Below are 25,629 nucleotides of genomic sequence, written 5' to 3' on the forward strand. Positions count from 1 at the left end.
ACGACAGAAGTGGATGTAGCTGTAATAGGAAAAGAACTATTGATAACTTTTCTGTTAAGTTAAGGCCTGATCCTTCTGAAATTCATAGCCAGTGCTCTGACACGGTGTCATCAATCTTTGAATGCTGAAAAAGCACAGTGTATCCAGAAAAACACATTATATTATAGAAATTATTATAAAATTTGTGTACGCCTAACTTTTGTGCCGGTACGCCTAACTTTAAAAAGTTAGGTGTACCGGTACGCCCATGGCAAAAAGTTAGTCTAGAGCCCTGCAGTAATAATAATGCATAATTCAAAACCATAGTTTGCCATTATTACATTTGTTTTTAGGTATCTTAGACACATCTAACTGGAGCATTGTCATCAGTGTCTTAACCCGATATGTGAAAGGAGATCACAAGCGTTTCCCCTTTTATCACAGAGGCTTTTAGAGATTGTTCTAATGGGGGGGGGGGGAAGAAAAAAAGATGCATATATAGAGTTGAGATCTGTTAGGTGGATATGAGCAAGAAATGCAAGAAAACAACATCAACGAGGAAATAGCAGAGCTGTTCATTAAGAGCAGCACAGAGGCATCTGGCATCTATAAAAGAAAGAGAGAGACGAGCGGTGTGAGTCAGCATGCATTTACAAAGCATTAACCCATCTGCTGATCCAGTCTTCGTAAAACAGACTTACGAGCCTCGTGAACTTTATGTGTTCTCATCAATGACTTACAAGAGGGTCGTAAAATTAAGAGACGAAAAAAAAAGTTCCAAGTTAATGTTGCATTTTGGCAAGTTGTTATAGAAATTTGCTGATGATAAAGCGCTGCAGCAAGGGCAGTAACGAGGGGAGTAGTAGCAATGTGTTTGGATAAGGGAGTTACAAATCATCGAATAAACAAAAGCCGCAGGTGTAAAATAGCCTCTTTGTTGGGGCCAAAAGGAAATGATAATGATGCACGCGTGCAGCGTGGGATGAATAATATATCAGTGCTGTTCTGTTTGTCTTAAGAAAGGAATCCTAGAGATTCAGGGGGAAGTGATCAAAAGCAAATTAGGAGTATGTGCTTAATCTTTATCCATTTAAAGTTTTTATTATCAGACTGCTCCACATCTCCGGAAGCTTCTGATTACTAAAAAGAAGAAAAAAAAGAAAATTAGAATCTAGTTTAGTTTTTCATTATTTGCTCCTTCTTTCTTCATTAGTCTTCAGAGCCAAATTGGATATTTTACATACAAATACATACACCCACATGCTTTCACAGAGACTGAAAGCAAAGAAGATGACCACTATGAATAAGCAGAAAGCTTAACCAACTGAACAGTAGCCAATTCATTTGCAAATTTTTGCCTCCACATCTTTGGCAATAACATTTATTCCATTCACTTCCACTTCCATCATTGAGGCATTTTATTCTGAAATGTGCAGAAACATGCACACGCTGACTGGCTTACCTTTGTTAGTATGCAGAAATTTGCAGTAAAAAAGCACCAGATTCTAAGTGCAGACAATGCGATGACAGTATTACGCTGCATGTATTCTGCCTTAAAACAAAAGTACTGCTGTTTGTGTATCTGAGGTTTGGATGTGAGTGTGAATGGTCTTAAGAGCTTGAAAAAAGAAGGTGACTGGACTTCTTTGAGTTCTTTGACACATCTGCGGATACGGAGAGATCCAGGCATTTAACCCCTATGGGGGTAGTCCTCGTTGGAGGTGGTCGCTGATCTACCGTTGATCATGCACATCATTACATTATGGCGTGTGATTTACTATTAATCTAATACTTTGCCCCACCCTATCGTGTGACCTATTGAGGTCACCTGACGCAAGTTGTGAGAGGGGATTTCAAGACTGCATTGCAGGTGGCTGAGAGCTGGTGCTACCTCTGTTCAATGACGGTCGTTCAGAATGGAACAGTTGCCCTCTTTTACTCCTCTTTCAAACCATCTGTCTGCTCAGTCCAAAGTTTGAACAATCTCATCTTCGAAAGAGTGACCTTTGTCCTTTAGATGCAGATGTACACCTGAGTCTCGTCTCATCAGTGTAGTGTGAAAGGGCGTAACCCGTCTCTCTCAATGTCAGCTTAAATCCAGCCAGCCTGCAGCTCTACATCTAAAGTTATATCAATCACAATGCATCCTACACGAGGCGTGAATTTAACCCTAAACGACCAAGGTTATCTTCACTGTGCCCCTAGAAGAAAGGTCGGGGGACTCGCAGAGTAATAAGATTCAGCCGCTGTGATACTTCTGGGACACTGAATGACAAGCGCAGTGATGGGTAGTGTTTGCAGGAGTTTATCTGATAGTAGCAGTAGCATCTATAAAACAGAGAAAACGCAAAAATATTGTGACAGCCTGCACACTGTCAGCTCTCTGTCGAGCTCAGCCTCTCCAGGGACCAAAACCGTTTGTGCCAAACTCGAAATCCTGTCAAAGCAAATGCACATATAAGGCAACAAGCTAGTGACAAGGACAACACCCAAGGATGCCCGGCAAAATAAAGAGACGACAGACAGACTGCGTCTCTGTTGTTACCTCCTGCTTCCTGTGCCATGGCTTGAAAGTGAAACATATTGCACTGTTGAGCCCACACCTGTATGACGGTGTCATTAATGAATGCTGAACTGTTTCATGTGTCTGTTGAGGTCAGTAAGCATTTGATTAAAACTGGAAAATGTATTAAAGGGACAGTTTTTCTTTTCTATTAAAGGAAGGATGTTGTAAAGTTGAGCGGACGCTTAATCCAGAGCGAGCACACAGCGAAACGTTCAGCTTTTCCCTTTTCAGATTATCTCACAGTGCCCACAGTCGATTGCTACTAAAGGACACCATCGAGGTGGGGGTATAGCAAAAATGCTTCTTAGCAAAAAAACTGATACTGCATGATGGGACTGAGGAAGCACTCTGTGCATTACAGTGCATCTTTTGCTTAACCACAATTAATGCCTATGCACAGAGTGCCTTAAGAGATTTCTTTGCTGGACCCTGTGTGTCTGGTACTTCAGCTCGCTTCATGTAAAGTATGGCATCACGGGAAAAAACTATGTTGATCCGATAGAGTAATAAAAATGCCATAAACAGCACTAACATTGACGTTGAAGTAACTAAAACAAAGTATGCTTAGTATAACTTTAAATAATCTGCAGTGTGGCGCAGATTAATCTGCACTTATCACAAAAAGTTGCCCTTCAGCCCTTCAGTGCTTAAATTTACAATACCAGACATTATCAGATGTGATGACTGTGATTTTTCTCCAAACTCATCCGATCTCAATAGCCACAACGTGGGCTATCATCTCAAGTGCTCATTATATCATCAGAATGGTTTAAAGCAAAATAAATACATTTTTAAAAAGCACTGACACGTTCCTCAACACTTTGTAATTTTCTTTGAACATGCCCATCGAGTGTTCCATAACTGACTGATTAAAAGCATAATTATAAATAAGAAACAAGACGTTAAACAAATTGAGCACTCACCCTCCACAGTCTCTCCACCCGCGACAACTTGCGTGTTTTCATCGTGGCAGAGAGGCGGAATATGAAGTGCCGGCGAGAGAAAGCAAGGACTGATGTGGATTTAAAGAGAGGCAGGGAATGATAACCTCATCATCAAAAAGACACACCTCACTTCTCATTGCGAATAAACCCACAGTCAGCATCTCTGGACTTTCACAATCCACGCATTAAGTTAAAGTGCGTGTGCACACAGTCGTTTGATGCCTGTGTGTGTGTGTTTGTGGGGGGGAGTGGGTGTGTTTTGGCAAAGACTTTTTCCACCTGAAACACTGCCCTGCTTTCTCAAGTATAGATCACGTCATCAAGGAAACCCCAGGAAGGCAACGAGAACCTGACACCTCTGCAGACACGCCACAGGAGGTCCTGTCAGATTACTGGGTGGAGATCTGCAAGAACGGGGTGCTGCTGATGGCCGCGCTGAACCCTGGAACACAACCTCTTCAAAAGAGTGAAGGATGAAGCCAGAGAGCTCTGCCCCTTCACAACAATCAGCACTGAACCACTTACCTGGGCCATTAGCTACATTTTGCTGTTCAGCACAGATCAGCATTACACACCACATGCGGAGCTGAGCCACATTATGGTGCTTTTTACCCAGGGTTGTTTATCCTGTCTCCCCTCCGCTTTTCTCCCAGGAGCACTTTACCCGAAATACAGCCTTTCTCAATTGATAAAAGTGCAGCTCATACAGCTGCAGGCTGGTGCAGACTCCAATTCCTTGCAGTTTTGGGAGCTTACATGAACTAATAATGTCTCAGTGAAGCTAATATGTGGTATGGTATTCACGCTATCTGTGCTCTCCGTCTAATGTGACACTTGTGGACTGTCTCCTGCTTAAGAAAGATTAAACAACAAATCAGGTAGAAAGTGTTTCTATAAAGAAAGAAATACTCAAGAACTACAAATTTCTATGGAAATCATACGGAAATCAAAAGAGGTTTTAAAAGACAAGATTAGCTTTAAATATGCATTCTTTTTCAACTGAAAAAATACGATATGTGAGCTGGATTTAACAAAAATATACATCACTTTTACTTTTAAATCTACAGTTTTCAAGTTGAGCTTTTGAAAAGAAAACAAGAAAAAACTTGCTGTTGCTCAGGTGAGGGTGCATTCGGCAATGTTTGCCATGTTTCAAATTGAAAACATCACTTAGCGACTTCCATTAAGCCTTAATCACTCAGACATGAAGACCAGTCTGCAACTCCCTACCAACCTCCAGTCTGGCTGGCGAGTGGTTGCTGGCTGTTGCTACTGTAGGTGAAATCTGTCACAAAAGAGGGCTCTGCACCATAAAACTACTTGTGGTTGTTTTGGTTGCTATCAGACGCTCATTTGTCTGCAAATACCTGCTAACAAGCCACTGAGCGGCAGTTAAACTTGTAAAAGTTCAGCACAAACCAGAAACAGAGAAGGTCCATCTTTAAAGTTGTGCCTACACTGCAGGAACAAACACATTTCAAGAGACGCAACTCTTACCTTGAACGCAAACGTGCCATTCCTGGTGTGAGTTGCACACCTTACAGTTTCATTGCTGCTTAAGGAGTAGTTGACAAGTCTTTGTAGACAAGTCAGCAACTTCCATACAAACTATAGCAATCTGCTAAGGACTTCATTAAATTGATGTAATTGGAGATTATGGAATTTCAGGAGCGGGACCACGCCTCCAAACACGCTCCTTCCGCTTGTCATCTATATAGGTTCCCCCAGTTCTGCAAGCTGTTCACGTCCAAGCATTCACCTTTATCTACTAAAATACTGTCAGACCTAAAATGAGGACGTGGGTCCAGCTAGTGAATGATCAATTTAACGTAAGACAAACAAGAAATCTCCACTGGTTAGAAACCACTCACCAGCCAGTTGAGGAAAGATCATTTTTCCACAGCAACCAGTAGTTGCCAGGATATCACCAACCAGTCTCTGAAACGCGACAGGACAGCGTTGTTCCAAACCAAACAACACAAGCTGTACATGTACTTGAAATGAAGCTGGCAACTTTTCAGTAGAACTTTAGCGCTTTGTCGCAAAGCTTCTAACTACACAGAGCGCTAAATTCTTACATGGTGAAGATTAAACATCGTTGCTGTCTCTAAAAACTAGAAACTGTTTGATGGTTACTCTACATGTACCAAAGATGGGAGCTGTGAACTTTCTGACCGGTGTCAGCATAAGACATAAGCAGCTGAAAGATACAGTAAAGACAGACCGAGTCTCTTCAGTGAAGCTGATCATGTGGTATGTTTGTCTGAACATGTCAGCGCATCATGGTGTCTTCCTGAACATGTTCAGCAATAAAAACTCTGTAATCCCACGATGCAACAGGCAATCTGGTGAGGGGAGGAACATCAATCATCCCGGTTCGGCTTTCCCGTCTTTGGTGAGGTACGATTTGACAGCCTGCCAGCTCCAAAATAGCGAATCACTCAATAGCGCTCCCCGTTCTTTCCACCTCCGCTATACCAAACAATCATTATCTCCCCCATCTCTGTTCAGCTCCACATGAGCTCCACACTGAACATCATCACATAAGTCAGAGCCCAACTCCCAGCTCAGGGAAAAAAACACAATCTTCTCCCTTATCCCTGGAGCACCAGGCCTCATTCAGACTCCTGGCTTTGAGGAGCAGGAGGGAAATATTGACCGGAGATGCTGATGTGCGGCCAAAGCTCCGCCATACAGAATGTAGCTGACAGAGAAAAAGCTCCCGACGGTGACAATGACCTATATATGCCTGTAGGCAAGGGGTAAGTTAGCAGGTAGACACACTCGCACAACAAGCTACGGCTTCAGAAGATGCAGCAAACAACTCTGTGCTGAAACTGACCTGCAGCTTCCACGCTGAGATTTTCTAGCCAAAGTAACGAGGTATAAAACCCACCTTCATGGCAGGAGGGACAAAACTTTTCTCCCCTGTTGCTCGGCTCAAGAACAGAATGCACACAAAGGTCTGACGAGGATGCGACATGGAAACCCTCATGTGTTATTCATCAGAAGACTAAACCAGAGCCCGGAGGCAGGAGAGAGCCCGCTTAGCTGCGGCATCATTTTGTGACTGAGCCAAGAGACTTTTATCACAGCAGACAGTTGGACTTGTTAAACAGGTGTGACTAACCAGATTCATAATAACAGGGTTGTTTTTTTTGAGATGTTTCCATGCCAGGGTCCGGGCATTGTGGGTGCTGATTCAATAACTGGCTTGTCTGAATGCACATTAGCGCTTGCTGATGCTATTAGTTATACATCTGCTTTTCAAGCGGTGACAGTCAAAGTGTTTGAGGTGAAAAGGGGTCTGTTAACCACACGGGGCACCGGAGGGGTATAGAAGCATTTAGTGAGTAATTAACCATCACAAAAAAATACACGAGCAGACCTGGTTCACAGAAATAGTTTACATAAATTAATATTTTAAACACACAGAAAGAAAGACATTTTTTTAAGTGCTTCGAAATTTTTACCATTTATCAGTTTTATCTGTTTCTTTACCAAACATCATTGTACAAACACAAGAGCATCAAACATAAGGCCCGGGGGCCAAAATAGGCCTGGCGAAGACTCTAATTGGGTCCACCACACAGCATTGGAACAAGTGAAGGACAGCATGGACTTTACAGTTTAGAGTTTTACAGCTTTTCTTATTGATGAAGACTTCCCCCACAGCTATTTATACTACACCAAGGCAAGTAATAGATAAACAATTAAATGGCAGAAACGTTTGTTTGTTTCTTTGTTTTTTACAATGTGACCACGGTAGGAAAACATAAAAAGGAAATTTTGGAATAATTAACAAAAAGCTTCAGTTTTAAAATTAGAGGAAAGTCTGTGTGATTATCCGACAGAACTTTCCCTAATTTTGCACATTTATTTCTTACAATTTAAGCCCAAAGACTTAAATGTTTAGGTAAATTAAACTGATCTAGCTCATTTAATACCAAAGTGGGCTAAATGTGTTCCAAAGTGTGAAATGAGATTGCCACCCCTGCACAAGAGCTTTCAGTTTGAAGAAATAAAGAACAATTTATAGAAAACTGCATTTCATCCAATAGATGGAAACAATCCAAAACAAAATGACGTATGTCTTGTGGTCCTGTTGGTTTTCCCCTGTCTCTGCCATCATGCTGTCTTCGTGTCTCGGTGCTAGTCATAAATCTTTTGTTACTCTCTACTTTGCTTTGAAGGTTAGTTTTCTCCCGAGTCTCGCTCTAGTTTTGCTTCCTGCTCTTTTCCCTCCTGCGTGATTGTCTGTCCCGACCTCATTAGGTTCACCCCTGTCTTGTTTCCGCCTGTGTCGAAGCAACTGTCACCACTGCGTGGATACAGCTGGGTCCATAAGGATTTAAGGACAATGACATTTTTGTAATTTTGCATCTGTGCACCACCAGAGTGGATTCTAAATCAAGCGGTCAACGTGCGAGGGAAGAGCTTTAACAAACTGGAATTACATCTTTATACATATCCTCATACATTTCCAGTGGCTCGTGATTAAATGCACAATTGACTGACAAGCGGTTTCATGGTCAGGTGAAGCCTGTTCCCTCATTATTTTTTCACAAATTAAGGAAATAAAACTGTTGAATTTGCATTTGGCAGCTACAGTTTTGACTAAACCTCTCAATATGAGGTCCAAAGAGATGTTGATGCAAGTAATATGCGCCATGTATTGGTTGGAAAATGGATGATCCCAGAATCTTTCTTTGATTTAGAAAAGCAACTATGTAACAACAAGTCATGAGCACTCTCGAGGAGTAAGGAGTGTCATTGTCAAAGTATGCAATCAAGAGATATCTTCGTGAAAGCAAACTTTACAACAAAGTGCAAACCACTAGTTACACTCAGCCTTGCCAACAAACATCTAAAAAACATCTGCAACAATTCTTTGGACAGATGAAACCAGGATTAACTCGTACCACAACAATGTGAAAATGCACTGTGGTGACGCACTGAGGCAAAATGAGAAAAACTGTGCCACTATCCAAACACTTAATTGTTCATGCTGCTCTCTTCTCCTTTCTCTTTGTCTGATTATCCTCTCTTGTTTGCCAACCTGCTTTGCTTGCCTGTGTCCTGCTTTCCTCTTGTTTGCTTCCACTCGTCTCTGTTATTTCTTTGAGTTTAGTTGAATTTTTCCTCCCCCCGTGGATTTGCGGATTCTCCTGTCAGCTTTGTGCAGCTGTTTTTGTTAGCAAATCATTTTTCTTTCTGTATGCTGACACTCCACATATTGTATTTGAGCAGGCATTCCATTACGGTGCAGAAACATTTTATAGATGTCTGTCTTTATGACAACTGTAATTTTATTTCTTTGTTCTTACTTAATAACTTCACCCATACAAACTGTGTAAGTTGTGCATTATTCGGAGTGTTGTGGCTGTGGTGATTGGCAGGTTTGGGGGCTGTTTCATCTCATCCAGTGTTCTGCTGTACTGTAAGTCTCTCTAAAGAGGCGATTGCTTGGTTTCCCCACTAAGTACATTTTGTTTTGATCCTGTTTCTTTGTTGCTAGCCACAGTGATAATGGATGTACCTTACTAACTGAGCTACGGTGCCACTCTGTGGGTTTTTGTCACTCGTGACATAAACAACAAACAAACAAAGACACGAGAAAGGCTCAACTAATGATTTGTTCTCTTCGTGTATCTTTTGACGGCCGATACTTTTGCTATGATGTTGCTAATTGCTATAACTTGGCTTCAGTTTGGAATACTAATACATATTTCATGACGCTGTAGTGAATGTGACGAAGCCTGTGAGCTCATTCAGCAGGTAATTGTAGCTGCAGTGCGTCATACACCCTAACATCCTAGCCTCATATCCTGAACATACACTCTCAACTTGGCAGCCTTTTCTAACCCATTAAAACTTAGACTAGTTTCTACTTTCATGAAAATTATGGGAGATGTAAATAATACAAATTGGACCATGAGTTTGCATGGGTTAAACTGGAGAATTTCCCATTTTTCCCTGTGACATCGGTGTGACTGCTTCCCTCCATGTCTGCCAACCTGCTGTTTTAACCCACTCCATCACCCCAGCAAACACCTGGAGGGGGAAGGTGCTGCCTAGTCACCACTCCTCAGTTTCTGTGTGATCACATTTGAGCTAGATGCGACACTCGGACTCTCTTTCGCTGCTGTAGTAAAATGTATTACTTCAAGCATAAAGTTGTTTGACTGAATGAAACTTTGGTGCCTGCCATCTTTACACCAATCTTCCATTTCTCACACAGGCTGTCAGGCAGCAGCGATGCTACAAAGCCACAAAATGATCATGGAGACAGCTAATAAAGTCGCAGCATCGGCAGACAGACCTAAACATCAACAGGAATCATATTAGCGTCGCTATTTCTATTTCTCCACAGTGACACAGCTACTACAGATGCATTAGGTCCAACTCGTGTCTGCTACTGGATATCTCTAGGATTTATCACGCTGTGATGTGACCTTGTAAACTTTGCTTTTATTCTCAAATGCCCTGCGCACATGTGTGTGTGCTTGTGTCTGTATGACAGTTAAATTAAGTGCTTGTACCCCTGTGTGAGTGCTTGCTTGTGTGCATGTCTCTCAGGAGTGTGTCGCTGCTGTATCATGGCAGGGTCGATAAGAGAATCTGCCCGTGTGACACAACAGATTACTGCTGCCTGGTCTCAGCCCGGAAAACGACTGCGAGAGGACTCGGGAGAAATGGCAGCGGGGCTTCGTCGCTTTGATTCGAACTGACTGAAGTGCTGTAGGTGAAATCTCCTCCACATAGTTCATATTTATGTGCGCATTGCTGTTAGATTTATACCTCTGATTTGTTCTTGTTTTGTCTGAATCAAACAATTTTAAGCATGAAGCGCTGCTGCAGAGGCACAGATGAGTTTCAGTTAAATAAAGGAGGGCTGTTTTCAAAAATACATGAATGGAGCTTGTTGCTACTGCAAAAAATACCCACACAGAAGCACCTGTCAGCCTCTGATTTAACTCCAGAGAGGATATGGCAATTTGATCTTTCACAGCCTTGAATTAAATGTCGCAATCAAGTGAATCAACTGATAACTGGCAGAAAAAGTCTTAATCAGTGTCTTAGCAATTTCTTAATGTGAAGTAATGACCGTACAACCTTTTCAAACCTTACGAGAGGTGACATTTTCACCCTCTTCTCAGATGAGACACCATCAGGTGTGCCAGCTTTTTGATAACATTTATAGAAGCAGTGCGAGGTAAAATAAAAATTGCCTTTGGTGGTACATAAATGATCTACTACTCACTACACTGGCTTGGCTATTAAATCTTTGAGTTTGTGTTAACTACAACCAAAGCCTCACTTATCCACTGCACTGTTGATGCCTTCACCATAGCGTAGAGCTGGTGCATTGATTGGAACACAACAGTCTCTAGTGGCAAAACAGACACAGTGCAAGGAAAAAGCCATAAAAATGGTCTCCAGCATCTAAAATGTCAGTGAAATGACACTGCCTACTGCACATGACCTTTATTTTTTCAATAAACTGTGAAAAATAGAGTAAAGCAAAGCAGGAGGAAGAAAACTGACTGTTTTAAAAGGAGTTACTCTGGTGATTATCAGCTGCACACATAATAAAGCTCATCCTCAAAACAAATCAGTGAGAATGCTGCCTCCATTTATAAATATGAAGCACAGGAGAAAAGAAAATGGGACGCAAGACAGGTTAAGAGACGGTTATATTTAGCTGCATTCTCGTGTAATTCTTAAACACTGCAGGAATCTTTAAGATCCAGAGTGACAGCGCACAATGTGCTTTGAAGTAGCAGCCAAGAAAGGTGTGATTTAAGTCTACGAACAGTGAACAGCCATGTGCACACCTGTGTGGATCAGCGCGCTTGTATTCAAATGGTTTCCCCATGTAATGGTCCGCAAGAGGATGTAGAAAGCCATAGCCCCGTCCCCCAGGGCATGAAGCAGGCATGGAGGAGATCCAGGCCCCAGACATCCAGAGACCCCAGAGTGTGAGAGCCCAAGGAGGACCACTGGAGGGGCATCCGTGCCACCCTCATGGGAAGGGCTGAGGATCCTCAGACGAGGGGTCTGTCTGTCCTGCGTGCTGCACAACAATATTTAGTATTTAGTATTTACTGCTGTTTACACTTAGCTAGATTAATGCGATGGTGTTGTGTTTAGTATATTGCTTTGTTTTTTTTTTGCTTGTTTTCTATTCTTCTTCTCTCAACAGGTGATCCAGGAGATTTTTTTTTTTTTTTTTCCCCCTTTCTCACTGTCTCTCTCCCCTTCTGTTTTTCTTTTCCTTCCTCTTTCTCTCTCCCTTTCCTATCCCTCACTCATGTCTGTCCCGTCTGTAACAATTGAAAATAAAATAAATAATAAAAACAAAGGTCGATCAAATGGACCAATACGGCAATGCCATGATGATCCATTTGGCAAAATAAATCCATTGGGTATCCTTGTTGGTCTTCCTTGTTGGTTAAAGAACCAAATGGGACAGGCAAAAAAAAAAAGATCCAGAGTGAAGTTGCATCTGAAGAGTGAGATAATCCCCTGTGACGTGAAGGAAGTGGATGTGACCGCCATTATTAAGCTGACGATCGCAAATGAAGGTAGACAGATGGAGTGATTTTCTTTTTGCTGCATTTGCATCGATATTTAATCGGCTTCGGTAAATTTCAACTACGCAGACTGTAATTAAAGAAAGCGACAAAACGGTGTTCGAACACCACTGATTACAAAATACCCACGTGGAGGCCTAATGACAGCTGATGATATGTTTACTTCACGTGATCTTCAGAGCAGAAAATCTACCACGAGAGACTGAAGCTCAGCATCATCACGGCGTAATAAGGCCTCTCTCTCTGTTTAAACACTGACTAATACTCGCTGTCAGCTTTTGTAATAATACAGTAAATCATCAGGAGGAAGAGGGACAGTCAAACAGCGAGGCAGCAGTCAGCTGGTGTGCCGCTGACAGGTCTGTAGAGGTGGTGCTGGGGGAGGGCAGGGCGCGAAGGGATGATCGATGGGGTGTCAACAGAGCGTTGAGGTGCCGGGGAGAGGAATGGATGACCCGTTGAGATGCCCTCTGGGAACAGAGGAGCTAAAAAAGCAAACAACAACAGCAACAAAAAAAAAAGGCTGATGTCGAATATGTCTGTCAATGGCGACCTGGTGCAGAAACCAGAGTGGAGGCTTGTATTCATTGAGAGTCAAAGGGGAATTCATACTTTTTTAACAAGAAGGAAAATTAACATCGTGGTGATGATGATGGACACAGTATGCTGGTATGAGCGGAGGATATTCAGGGTGCGATGTGAGAGCTGCGTCATCTCCAGATGGCAGTCAGAGCCACCAGCGAGCAGCAGCGTGTGTGTTCCCAGAGCTTACAGCCTCACCCTCTCCACCTTTGCAACCATGGCAACATCGAGCATGAGGTCCTGCCGCGGCTGCTTTGTTGTCCTGAGGGGAGGAGCTGCGCTGGGTGACAGCATGTCTGCCTTCTGTGCTCTGCACTGCACACTGGTTTAAACGTACAGAAACCAAGCACTGGCTTGTTTTTTTCCACATGTGATATTTACTTTCATGCTGTTTTACCTGATTTTATACTCAACTATTAATTACTATAATTCAACAGTACAAGCCACTTCATTAGGTACGCCTTGCTAGTACTGGGTTGGATCACCTTTTGTCTTTAGAAGTACCTTAATTCTAGAATATTCCTCAGAGATTCTGACCCATGTTTGGTATTATGAGGCTCAAAGCATGCCGTGAAAATATCCCCCACACACCATCATCCCACCCCCACCAGCCTAAGCTGTTGATATAAGGCAGGATTGATCTTATCTTGTTGTTTATGACCAATTCTGACTCCACCATCTGATTGTCACAGCAAAAGTTGACTCATCGGTCCAGGAAACACTTTTGCCAATTTAGGTGAACCTCTGCGAATTTTAGTTTCAGTTTCCTGTTCTTAGCTGACAGAAGTGGCACCCAGTGTGGTTCAGATCATTCTTGAGGGTGGAAATGAGCAATTTCTGACCAGCCAGTCTGGCACCAGCGACCACGATCTGTTCAAAAGTACTTAAATCACCATTTGGATGCTTGGTGTCTGCTTTTCTACATGCATCGAGTTAGTGCCATGTGATTAGCTGAATGGATAAGGAGCAGGTGAACAGGTGTACCTAATAAAGTAGCTGGTGACTGTACAACCTTATTGTTATCTTTTGCAGAACCTCTTTTCTCATTTATTTAATTGCATCTCAGCACAAATTTCTTCACCATTTCTTTTAAGTCATTTTTACTCGTCTGTGTTTCTGTTTTTATTTAATATATAGTATTTAGTATTTTATTGTTATTTTAGGATAGGATCAGACTTAGCTGTACACCACATGCCTGATTCTAACTGTACTTAGTACATAGACAGTGGCTAAAATGCCAGAAACATCCCTCACAGAACAATGGAGACCAAAAACAGCTAAAAGAGAAAAATATGATGACAAATATATTTCTGAAAAATAATGTAAAGACAAAATATTTTTCACATAAGCTAATAAAACAAACCAGATTACATCAAGTTACTGTGTTTATCTTCGTGGTATTAGAGTGAAACTGTCACAGGTGAAATGCGACTGTAATATCACTTGATCAATACACAACTATAACGCCATCTTCTGTCCACCCAGGTGGGAAAGAAACTGAAAAATAGTCTTAATGTTTTCACAGTAGCTTTAATTTCAATTAAGTTCTAATTCTGCATCACCGGCTCACAAAATATTGAACTCCAGCTGCTTCATTAAAAGCTCTACAAGCTTATAAAGACAAAACTAAGCAACCTACAATCCTCTATGAACGCACACAGGGCAACAGTTCATGTTTTCCCGCACTTATATGTCTCATGCAATGATTTGCACATTAAAGCGGCTTCCTTCACATTTTTCCTCTCATACAGCATAATTATGATTACAGGAATAATCACATAATTATTAAAAATTAGAGCGTGTGCTTGCGTCTTGATTGTTTCCTTTGAAGCCTAATGTGGTGGCATCCAGACAAGAGAATTTCCTGGCATAGCTCCTCATATAAAATATTTGTTCGTGGAAGTAATGGGAAGTAGATTTTTTTTCCCGTTTTCCATCCTTAACATTCACATCTGGCTTTCTGCACTGATGAAAAGGGAGCTTGCCTCAGGATTCGTGATCATTTTGGATTAGCATGCCAAGTAACAAATCCGGTGGCATCCTTCAGTAAGCAGTCGTCATCTGAAGCACACAGTTAGCCTTTCCTCAAAGATAATGAGGACAGCCTAACGCATCTCATTGCTCTCTTTCTTTTATCTGGCTGCTCTTCTTGAGCTCCGTCTGGCTGATTTATCTGAGCTCTGGACCTCAAAGGAAGCACAGAGCTAAACGAAGACTTGGGAACCGGGCCAAACTGTCTTACTCAGATCTGGAGTATGTCTAAGCAGAAGGCACAGTTAAGGGGACGCATGAGGACAGACTGCGAGTTTGCGTGCGTGTTCGTGTATGTATAAGCCCTGGGCAGTCTATCCAACATGAATTCAATTTTAAGTCACACAGCAAAGGTGATTTATGATTCATTCCTTTTGAACATCAATTTCCTTCTGATTCAAAACAGAATCTGAAAATTTAGTGCTCAGGGAATTTTTCCTCAGATAAAACCTTCCAAAAGGAAACTTAATTAAATTAATTAAAAGAGGATATGTAGTGTAATGATGCTTTCAATGCTGAAGAGCTGACAGTGTCCTGAAATACAATGGGTTCACTACAAACAAACTCCTGTAATTACTAAAGGGAAATCAGAGAGCTCAGAGCTCTTTGTGCTTGTCCCCAGAGATACAGCCTGCCCACTTTGCCATTTCAAAAATGCTTCTTTGGCCCTCAGGGACGCCATCACACCATCTCTTTGTCATAAGGGCATATTATATATGTGTAAAAAGAGATAATTAAAAGTAAAATGAAACCACATTTTCAGCATACTTCGGTTGATTTTAAAAGCGGAAGCCCAGACCGAGATCGAAATATTAATGCATTATAGAGCAGCGTGCTATTCTGAGATTAAGGTGGCCCTGTGGGAAATGAGCTTTTCACTAATGACTAGTACTTATAGTCAGACATGAATACAGCTGTCATTGTAATTAGCAGCAGGAGGTCTGTTTTTAGCTATTTTGGGGATAGAAACGATGGGAATCAGTAGGATTTTGTGGCTTTTATTCAGTAAAATGTTCAACTTATTTAGAAAACTGACAGCCTTCATCACCAAATCATAAAATCTAGATTAGAGCTCCATAAAAGGATCATGAGAAGTTAAGCCCTGGTATAAATGGAGGTTGACTTTGTCCTTCGTTTGTAGTTATACATTTTTAAGGCTTACTCATTACATCAGATGATGCTTATTACAGCTGAAAATGAACCATAAGCATGGCCTCTAGTAAATCATTGATCACAAGAATTTAGATTTGATGTCTTTTTTAAAGGAAACGAGAAGGAAATGTTAAAGAGAGCAATATTTTTTATCACGTGGCTCTTTATAAATCTGGGCTACTTTAATTCACAGTGATTCTTTTTCATATTTGTTCGTATAAGGTTTTGTCACTTGTCTTAAGGTCTCTATAAAAAAGGGTAATTCAACCACCTCCTCTTTATTTGTCAAAGAAAAACAGCATGAATATTGTTTTTATTACTCGATATGTTGACTGTGAGTCACATGTCATTATTCCAGATCACAGGGCGAGACACAAGCAAAAAGAGATGTGGGGTTTTTTTTTCTGTTATGTAACCTATAAAGAAAATGTCAATACAGGCCGAGTCATGAATGTGTCTCCAGGCTCCAGCCTTAAGGCAAAATGCTACCCTGTTTCACCTTTATATCCAACAGTTAATTAAGATGTTCACAGGCCTCTATTTACAGTAAAGGGTAATGAGGAGGAGAACGAACTACTGCTGATATCTCCCTAGGTGACGTAAACTCTACCATGAAACACTGACACACAGTGCAAAGCGAGAATTAATCTCATCTCACACACACACACACACACACACACGCACGCACGCACGCACGCACGCACGCACGCACACACACACACACAGCTCTCCGACAAACAAAGATGCAGTGCCTGCATTTCGCGAACCCAAGAGCTCAGAAGAACACAGCAGCAAACAAATGAAACTGTTGTTTACAAAAAATGTAATTCTTTGTGCTTTTCATTAACTCAGAGTAAACTCTCAGACGCACGAGTGTTCACTGGTAAATATTTGGATGAATGAAATTAAATTCACGAATGTCCGATTCAGTTGTTTGCTTCTTCCGTCTGCAAAATAAAGGAGAACAACAACAACTTTTGCCAAGGAGGGAGGGATTGGAAATTGTACTTCTTGAAATGGTCTCCCCATCTCTTGAGGCAAAAGGCAATTTCATGCTCCAGCACGACTCAGAGAGACATTGGGACTAAAGGTGACCTCAAGGTTAATAGTGCAAATGTAATAAATTGGAAATCTTGCAGTACAATAACAACTTCTGACTTAACGGGTAAAATGATGTCTGTTTGTTAAGAAAATCGTGACTGTCAAGTCGCCAGTACAAAATTATCCATAAAAATGAGGTAATAAGCTTAAAGGAAGCAATGGTAGGTTATTTCTTTTTGTCCAGAGGCGTATAGGACACAGCCAGAGGACTATACCTCTATTTCCTGCAGAAAACAAGCAACACATTTCCTAACAACTCTGTCTTTGTGCAGACAGAATGTGAGATTCCAGCCAATCTGAAACCTTCTGTGAGTTTTCGCTATTTGGTGGAAGCATGGCTGATGCTACATAGCTAGATGGATATGAGTCTTCTTAGGCTGAAAAAAAGAGAAACCAGTAACACAAATGTTGTTTAGGGGACAAAATTGTCTGAGAGCTCTGCACTTCATGTTGTGTTTGTTTTCACAAATGAAAACAGAATGACACAAACACTTTGTGTTTTCACCATAAATGAACCAGGATTCTTTTGCTTGTTAGGTGATTGCATAAACCACTACAGTTTGGAGGTACTGGGTGCTGTCGTCTCTAACAGGCACAAAGTCCAAATAGCCATCTTCTAATCTAATAGAGAAAGGCTGAAGTAGAGCATTTTGGTTTTTGTATGAGAAGCAATTTCACGTCATGGCTACAAGCAGACAAACAGTGAACTAATAAAAAGCATTGTGATGATGTACCTGTCATTAAATCTAAAAAGCACAGAACAAAGCCAAACACAATCCAGCAGGACTGAGCAGAAAAGCCATTCCAACAATGTTTCATAAACTGAGCCTTCTTATTATTTTTTCCCATATAGTACCTCCTATCCAGGACTGGTTCTTGCTACTGCAGTGCCTTAGGAAACATTTGAACTCAACCTTGGATTAGCTGGTGTGTAACAAATGATTTAACTGCAAAAAGTGTGTGAGTGTGACAGGTCATCTGACTAATGTGTAAAAAAAAAAAATACAGACTGTGTTTTAATTCTATCCGCATTGAGAATATTTAATGATTATTAATAACTCTCTCTGCTGAAACCCTCCTGATGATTCTGCAGCTGTAAGTAACCCCATGAAGCTGCGATTATTGGATGAACTTTAAGGAAAGACTCCAATAAACAGCTGTAAGCAGCAAGCATCGCCTTCAGATTCCCCTGGGTTACATTAAATATTCGTCAAACTTATTAATAACCTGTTAAGACAGTTCTGGCTGTGCACCCGTCTGTGTGTCTAGATCACTGCAGCCTGACTGTAATATTTTGTTCAACTTTTAGATCCTAGTTCCCCGCTACAGCCTCTCTTTTGTAAAACCAACAATCCGACTTCTACAGGCAATCTGAGGAGTGGCCTGCACCCACACTGCAATTTATCACATGTGGCTTCAATTTATAATGCTGCAGGGAACATCTGTATGCGTAGCTTCCTTTTAGATCAGCTGTTTACTGTGACCGGTGTCTTTAACAGTGCTTGGGGCACATTAGTGGCATATTTTTAAGGTTGAACTATAAATTTTACAAAATATTTCTTCCTCTCCTTTGCGTCCCTTGTGCTGTTGAGGCTCCAGGCAGCTGCCTCGTTGAGCTGGCCCTCAACTTATCCATCAAAATCCACAGTGAGAAATTTCTAAATGCTAAAGGCTTGTGTGTGTGTTTGTGTGTTGGGAGGGGGTTTAGGGTCATGGTTGGGCCAAACACCCTCTTCATGAACCTCTCAAAAATGAGTCAGACGCTTATGTTTTGTCACTTTCTATAACCACAACACTGCTGTGGTGCTGTTTGCAGTTTCAGCACCACGGTCAGCACCATGCAACCCATCAGCGGCTCTCTGCAGACAGATATGAAACATATGGAGCAGAAAGTGTTGATTTTTAAGTCAAATCATCATCACGGTCACCTGAAGCACGTCGAGCTTTAATGCTACCATTGCTAGTAGTGGAAGAGATGAATGTTTTTTTTAAAAACACTGCAACACAAGCAGAAGCAACATAATAATGGAAAACTGCGGCTGCCACAGAATATAAACCAAGCTTTTGAAAGTTTCTTCAACATCTTTTAAAAGTGAAAGCTTCAGGGAGGCCTGTTGGGGTCTGAATGAGAGTGTTTGAAGAATTACTGTCCAAAATGTGCATAATTGTGGCTTTATGCATGCAAACAACAAAGAAAAAAATCATTTCTTACGTCCTCATCCTCCCGCAGGCATTTTTTGCGGTACTGGACGTGAGGTCTCCCATCGAGGAGTTGCTGAGGGGTCTTCGCTGCGTTTTCCTCGTCTGCAACCTGTCCACCAAGAAGGTGGCTGGCCTCAGGTGGGTGCGGAAAGGAATTGGTGGTATTGATCTTTCCGGTGAATCTCTGGTACAGCGAAGCCATAATACTGGTCCGGTTCAGATAAAAAAAACAAAAACAACAAAAGCAACTTACAGCATGTCAGAGTCACAAGCAGGTCTTGTCTGATTGTGTGGCTTGGACAGTCTGTTTGGTTTATTTGCGCTTCGAAGAGAACCGATGGCAGGCAGCCAGCTTTCACCTCCGGGATGGAGCAAAAAAAAAAAAAAAGGACGAGGTGAAGACACTTGGCTAGTAAATAAGCATCTGTGGATAGTGTGGATGACTCACGGCGTTGGAGTGTTAGACCAATATAAAGCCGGATCATTCGCAGCCGTGTCCTTTTAGCTTTGCCCAGGCGCACGGCAGACTGGTGGGCTGTAGGTGTCAATAGTTGCTCTCTTCTGTATTCACGACACGTTGTCTCCCCTCTTCAGTTTCCTGATGCCTCCTTTCAGAGAGATGGCAGGCGGATGCGCTGAGTTTCCATCAGATATTCGATCATCCAGATGACTCCGAGTGATTGTCCACCTCCCCCCGTCCAAAAACAAACAAAAACAAACGAGCAACAGATACTGATTCGACTCTTCCGGCTATGTGTATACCGGACTGACCTCACATATGAAAAGTGTGAAGGACGCAGAGAGCCCGACGGTACTCACCGCAGACGCGCTCTGCATGTGAAGTGACCATCGCTGTGAGAGCAGCTTTACTGTAGCACTACTGTCACTGCACTTCTTTGTGCACTGCTTTGCGCGCAGAAATGCGCCAGCGATGCACAGATTCGCTTGTATAGACTTCGATGTGAAAGCGCAGAATAAGAAGCCTCTCTCATTTATGATTTCATGAGCGAGGTTGTAAAATTGCCTCTCATGTGACTGCGTATGGTCCCAGGACGGAGCTCTAGTGCCTCTCTGTGGCGCGCTGGATTAGGACAGGCTGACCAAACGCCTCTTAAGATGTGTACTCTACATGTGACACAACAAAGAGGGAAGTTCTGTCTTTAAAGATAGAAAACAGAAAATACTTTGAAGCACAGCATATATTTGAGTCACACAACTGGATAAAATAAAAGGAATATATATTTAAAATGTGTACAAACGTGGTTAAACGTATCCTTTGCAGCTTCTTAGAGCCTGAAAACCTTTCTTGAAAGCCCCTCTACATGCAGTGCCACAAACCATAAAAATGCCCCTTCCCTACTTCAGCCCAATATTTTCATTCAGTTCACAACCACAAGAGTTATTCAGCTCATAACACTGCAGGTGATTTCATGCTTGAAATACTCACAGAGGCCACAGCAATGCAGCTCTGGTAAATGCAGAATATTGGCTTATATGCAACGGAGGGAGGGAAAGGCTCTTGGGTCAAAGTGTTCAAATCTCTGCCATTCCTGTCAAGAATGCCACAGGCCAACACGCCATGGCCTCTCACTCAAACTACCACCCAACTGGTGCTGAGCTGTATTTCTGGGAAATAGGTCATCTTCAGAGGGGTACAACTTCAAAGCAGCACCAAAGCGCAGCTCCAAACAGCTCTGCACACACTCTGCTGAATACCGCCGTTTTGCCTCTCTCATTAAGTGAAATCAAGTTCATTTGGCAATCATTTGCAAAGTGTTATCAAGGTGAACTGACTAGAGTAGTAGAAATGAAAAAGGTCTATCTTGAACTCTGAATAAAGAGTGAGTTTCAATTAAATTTCTTTTATAAATAGTGAGTTATCTCGAGTCCTGAAGAAATGCTGAAGGCTCATTGATTCGTGGCTTGAATTATGAATACAACCCGATTAATAGTAAATCTATCTGGAATACAGAATTTTCATTTCAAATGTTTGGCCATTTACAAAACAAAACAAAATAAGGATAGTGGACGTTACTCCCCATTCTCCCCTTCCTCATGAGTTTGACTCATTTTTTCCTTTGACTCCAAGTATGATTCAAAAAGTAATGAACTTTGTTTGAGGCTTTGTCTACCTCGTAATTGGAGTTTCAGCAGAAACTTGTGCTTTGGACTGAACATCTCTGGGCTTCCAGCAATCTCTCGCCTTCCACAGTGGCTTGCCTCGGTCCTTGTCATTTGTTTCCCTAGTTCATAAATGCCTTTTCCTGGGTCTGCGCACCCCTTGGGAAATAGGCCTGAGTCACTTGACATCAATCCCAGCCTCTCTGATAGATGTCTTCCAATCTCCCTCACCTTGTTGGGGAGCTATTGTGAACTGCCTCACTGCTTTAAAGCTCCCCTCAGGACAGCGCCGGGGAGCCCGGGCTCAGCTTGACTCCCCTATCGCCTCCACACAGACACAGCAGATGACTGGAGCTACGCCTTTCCCTGCTCCCACAAACACCACTGCAGTCAAGCTCTGCATTACAGGTGGTAAAAATTTGAAGAAGCATATAATAACCAGGTATAATGACAATGATAGCTGCAGTAAAACCTCTGTGGGTAGCTAATGGTACTGTTGGAGACAGTGCAAGCTAAAGCTTACCTCCCTTGTGATATGGAACATCGTAATTATATTTCAAACACGTCACAGATGCATTTTATTTCAAATGATACGATGCACTTTGGTGCACTTTATGACGCTGTGAGTGATGGCTTTATGAAGCTCCGCTATGCAGTAAACTCCCTTCAGTGAGTTTATTTTTTAATTCCAGTGAGGGACTGACACACCAACTTTGCCAGAAATTTTACTAACTGAATGCACAGATGTTATTTTATTATATGAGGACCAGAGGGAAGTCATTATTTTTCTCCTCCTAGAATGAAATGAAACAACGGCAAAAACTGGTGATCATGTTCTCCGCAGAGAGGCGGAAAACTCTGAGGCAGCCTGGAGGTAAAAAAAAAATCCCACAATAGCATTAAACATTATTAGCAAGAAAGACTAGAGGGAAACCAAGAAATCTGAGAGAGAAAAAGGAAAGTAAATCTTTTTATAATTGCACACACACACAAAAAATCTTTTTAATGTTTGCTCTTTTCTGTTTTAGATCTCCTGGCTTGGAAATTTTTAAGAATTAAGTGTTTTTGATCTTATTTTCTTAAAGTTTGACATCTTTAAAAATATGTACAACAAAGGTAAGCTGGATATTAAGCTGCACAGCAACACTATCACGCATACTGTTATTTCTATTACCATAAACAGGATACCATACAGTACATACTGTAGTGTGGTGCCTATATAAATTTAGTTAATCACTCACAATGCAAATATTAATGTATTTGTATGAAGTGAAATGCCACTGCAGCCCAACATCTTTCCATCAGCATTCCACACAGCACAACAAAATGACACAAATTAATTGGATGGAAGAGGAGACCGATCAATCAATCGATGTTTTGCGGGTGTGCAGTAATATCTAATTTCCTCTGAACATCACTCAGCTGAACAAGGAAATTGCTGAACCCCTCTACATGCATGTAAGAGAGAACAGATTCAGTTACAGCCCATCATAATCACATTTTTCCACCATTCTCCATTCGGCATTAGCTGGACACTAGTGATTTCTCTCGATGCTGTGCTGGGACAACCATGACAACAAGTTTCTTTATCACCCCGCTGCCGGTGTCGGATTACATGCCCCGTTTCACTGTGGCCTGGGCACATACATTTTATCTTGAAGCTCTTCTCGAGACAGTCCATTACCGAGCTGTAAATAGCTTGCTCTCACATCGATTAAAAATCATCACAAATACACTTGTGTACATCAAATTTGTCCAATTATCAGAAGCAGTCTTCAAGAAGGAATAGCACGCCGTAACTCATTAAAATGCCTCCAGATCAAATGTTTTCAGGCTGCAAGACACGTCTCCTCGGGGGAGCACAGAACAGAGGGAATAGATGTCGGTGAAGATACTCAATGAGGTGAAAGGGGCAGATTTGTGGCATCACTGTAACAACAACAGCAGGTCAGCCACAGTTTGGTGCGCACTTAGCAGCATTGTCAACAGTTAGGACAGAACATCCACACAGCAATATATCGTATAAAAGCATTAACTCACATCGTATGTATAAACTCTGGCCTCAAACGTGCATGTTTTTATTAAAACACCTTAAACACATTTCCTTCACAGCATGGATTACCCCAGTCACGTGACTTCCAGAGGCAAAGCTTATCAAATGAATGAAGGAAAAGCAGATGCCTGTTCACTCACTTGCATTGTAATTCACAGATGAAAAAATGGTGGGAAAGAAATCAGAGAGCTAATTAATCAAACGGACGTATTGGAACGATTATTATAATACACACACTGATGCTGCGATGCACTGCACATATTGGTATTTGTTTACACAGGGATCATGATTTTTGTAGCTTATTGTCATGCAAAGTGTGAAGTCTTTCAGCATTTCTGTATTGTGATACCACAAGAGACAGACAGACAGATAGATCGATAGATCGATCGATAGATGGATAGATCGATCAGCCATTACTCACAGGGTAGAAACATCTTTCTCCATCAGTGTTTATCAAAATTGAATTGTGTGTCACTGAAAGCCAAAGTCTGTGAGACTGCAGAGTCTCACAGTCCTTATCATTGAATTACACCCTAAGACTACGTTACAACACTTGGCTCATTTCGGGCCATGTAACAATGGTCACTTCAATTACTCTTGGCTGCAAGTACTGCATTCATTACACTTCTGGTCCGCTGCACAGAAGAAGGAAGCTGCTACAAATCACTGACACATATTTAGTCTCATATAGGTAACACTTTATGTGTGAATCATTTGATGACCTTCCTACTGTAAATTCACATAAATGGAAATATTGTCATTTCTAACCTGTTCTAAGCCCTTATTTGCCTGCATAAAATCCATTCCCTGAGTGAAACTAGTTGAGGATGTGTCCCATTGGAAGGGGAATATTATTTTTTATGGAGAGCTGACTCTCCCAGTGTATTACAAGTGAAGGGAAGCTATGCACTGAGCCCAAATTGAAATGGCAGCAGATAAGTCACTGAGGAAATGGAGTTTAATGCTGGCTGATGCTGTAGAATAGACTGTGGTTTGAGGGGGAGCAGCAGACTACAGCTGTGGATTGTGGCGGCGGCAGATGATGGGGAGAAGAAAGAGGAAGGAATCGAAGGGGGAGATAGGAAACAGAGAAACCAAACTAGAGCATGTCACTATAAATTTATTGTCAAATGTGTGTTTGGGTGCGGACAGAAAGATAGTGTGCACAGCAAAACGAGAGCTGAAAATGGATTATGACAAATGAATTGAAGGAGTTTATGGTATGAGACATGCAAGGCTTAATGCAAACCGCCCTGCACAAGTTATTGATTGGTATGACCCTTCTGGTCATTTATTATTCCACGTGGCACAAAATGTAAGTGTATTTGTGATCTGGAGTGCTGCACAAATCTAAACGCTGCTCTGCAGGAGAGAGTTTTAGAGCTACGGGCGTTCCTTTCTCTAACTTCCAGAAAGCTACAATTTACATAATTTTAATTGCTCAAGAACACCAAAGTCGCACAGCAACTTCTGCTCGTCATCAATCTCCCTTGTAGCCCATTTGCATGCAAACATGAGAGCAGTAAACTGTCAGCATTTAATCTAATGAGTTGACCTCAAAGTCAAGTCTGGAGGATTTTCACAAAAGCAAAGATTAAGCAAAGAAAAGGCAATGCAAAGCAGTCGTTTTAAAACATCTAATATGGCACTGCAATCATACTTTCATACCTAACTTTTCCTCATAGTGAGCAGCTGAACTGAAGTCATTATGTGGTAACATCACAAAGATTAACAATGAGGCGCAAGGTATTCTCCACAGCGTATGCAGCCAGCCATTCATTAGAAGTCGCCTCTTGAAAGAAAATTAAAAGTGGTAAGCATTTGTCCATCAAGATCCTGGCAGAGGGGAGATGAGGACCCGCCGCTCTCTTCCTGCCTGTCCAGTTGTTATCAAAAACAGCCAGCAGCCTGTTCTGTCAGTAGCAGGAGGCTCACCCACAAACACAGACATTCCCCCACAGCGTGTCATGCATGCTAAAAGGGCCTCTTACCCTTCTGGAAGGAGTGCTGGTGTCTATCTTCAGCTGGGTGGCTATGAGGACAGACATGGTGAGAAGTGCCACTTGCCTTCCCCTCTCGCTGTGCTCACACCTTTGTGCTGTGAAGTTGGGGCTGCTGGAGGTGTCTGAGAATTCCTCCCCCCCACCCCGCCAACCTCCTCCCCTTCCCCTCCCTTCCCCTACAGCTAAGAGAAAGGATGACCTGGGGGTCCGGGAGCCCAGCGAGAACGCCTCCCTCTCTACTCGCCGGGTGAATCAATCACAGACACTGGCATCATTTCCAAAGAGGGGGGCGGAGGGG

General features: G+C 42.0%; 1 protein-coding gene across 2 annotated transcripts in view; it reads right to left on the reverse strand.

Moving 5' to 3' along the window:
* The window catches only part of LOC102194369 (dipeptidyl aminopeptidase-like protein 6), a 90,559-nt gene that overhangs the window by 55,602 nt on the left and 9,328 nt on the right, over positions 1-25,629 (reverse strand). The window contains exons 1-2 of one of the 2 annotated variants that reach the window (XM_005721353.2): positions 19,603-20,173; positions 19,165-19,360 (exon numbers count right to left, since the gene is read on the reverse strand). The exons of the other annotated variant lie outside the window; for it this stretch is intronic. Of the exons in view, the coding sequence (XP_005721410.1) occupies positions 19,165-19,356 (192 nt within the window). The 5' untranslated portion in view covers positions 19,357-19,360; positions 19,603-20,173. Of the gene's footprint in view, positions 1-19,164; positions 19,361-19,602; positions 20,174-25,629 lie in introns of those variants that run through there. 2 annotated transcript variants of the gene reach the window in all.

This window comes from Pundamilia nyererei, unplaced genomic scaffold (genome assembly GCF_000239375.1).
Source record: "Pundamilia nyererei isolate P.nyererei 1_Seehausen unplaced genomic scaffold, PunNye1.0 scaffold00004, whole genome shotgun sequence".
Lineage (NCBI taxonomy): Eukaryota > Metazoa > Chordata > Actinopteri > Cichliformes > Cichlidae > Pundamilia > Pundamilia nyererei.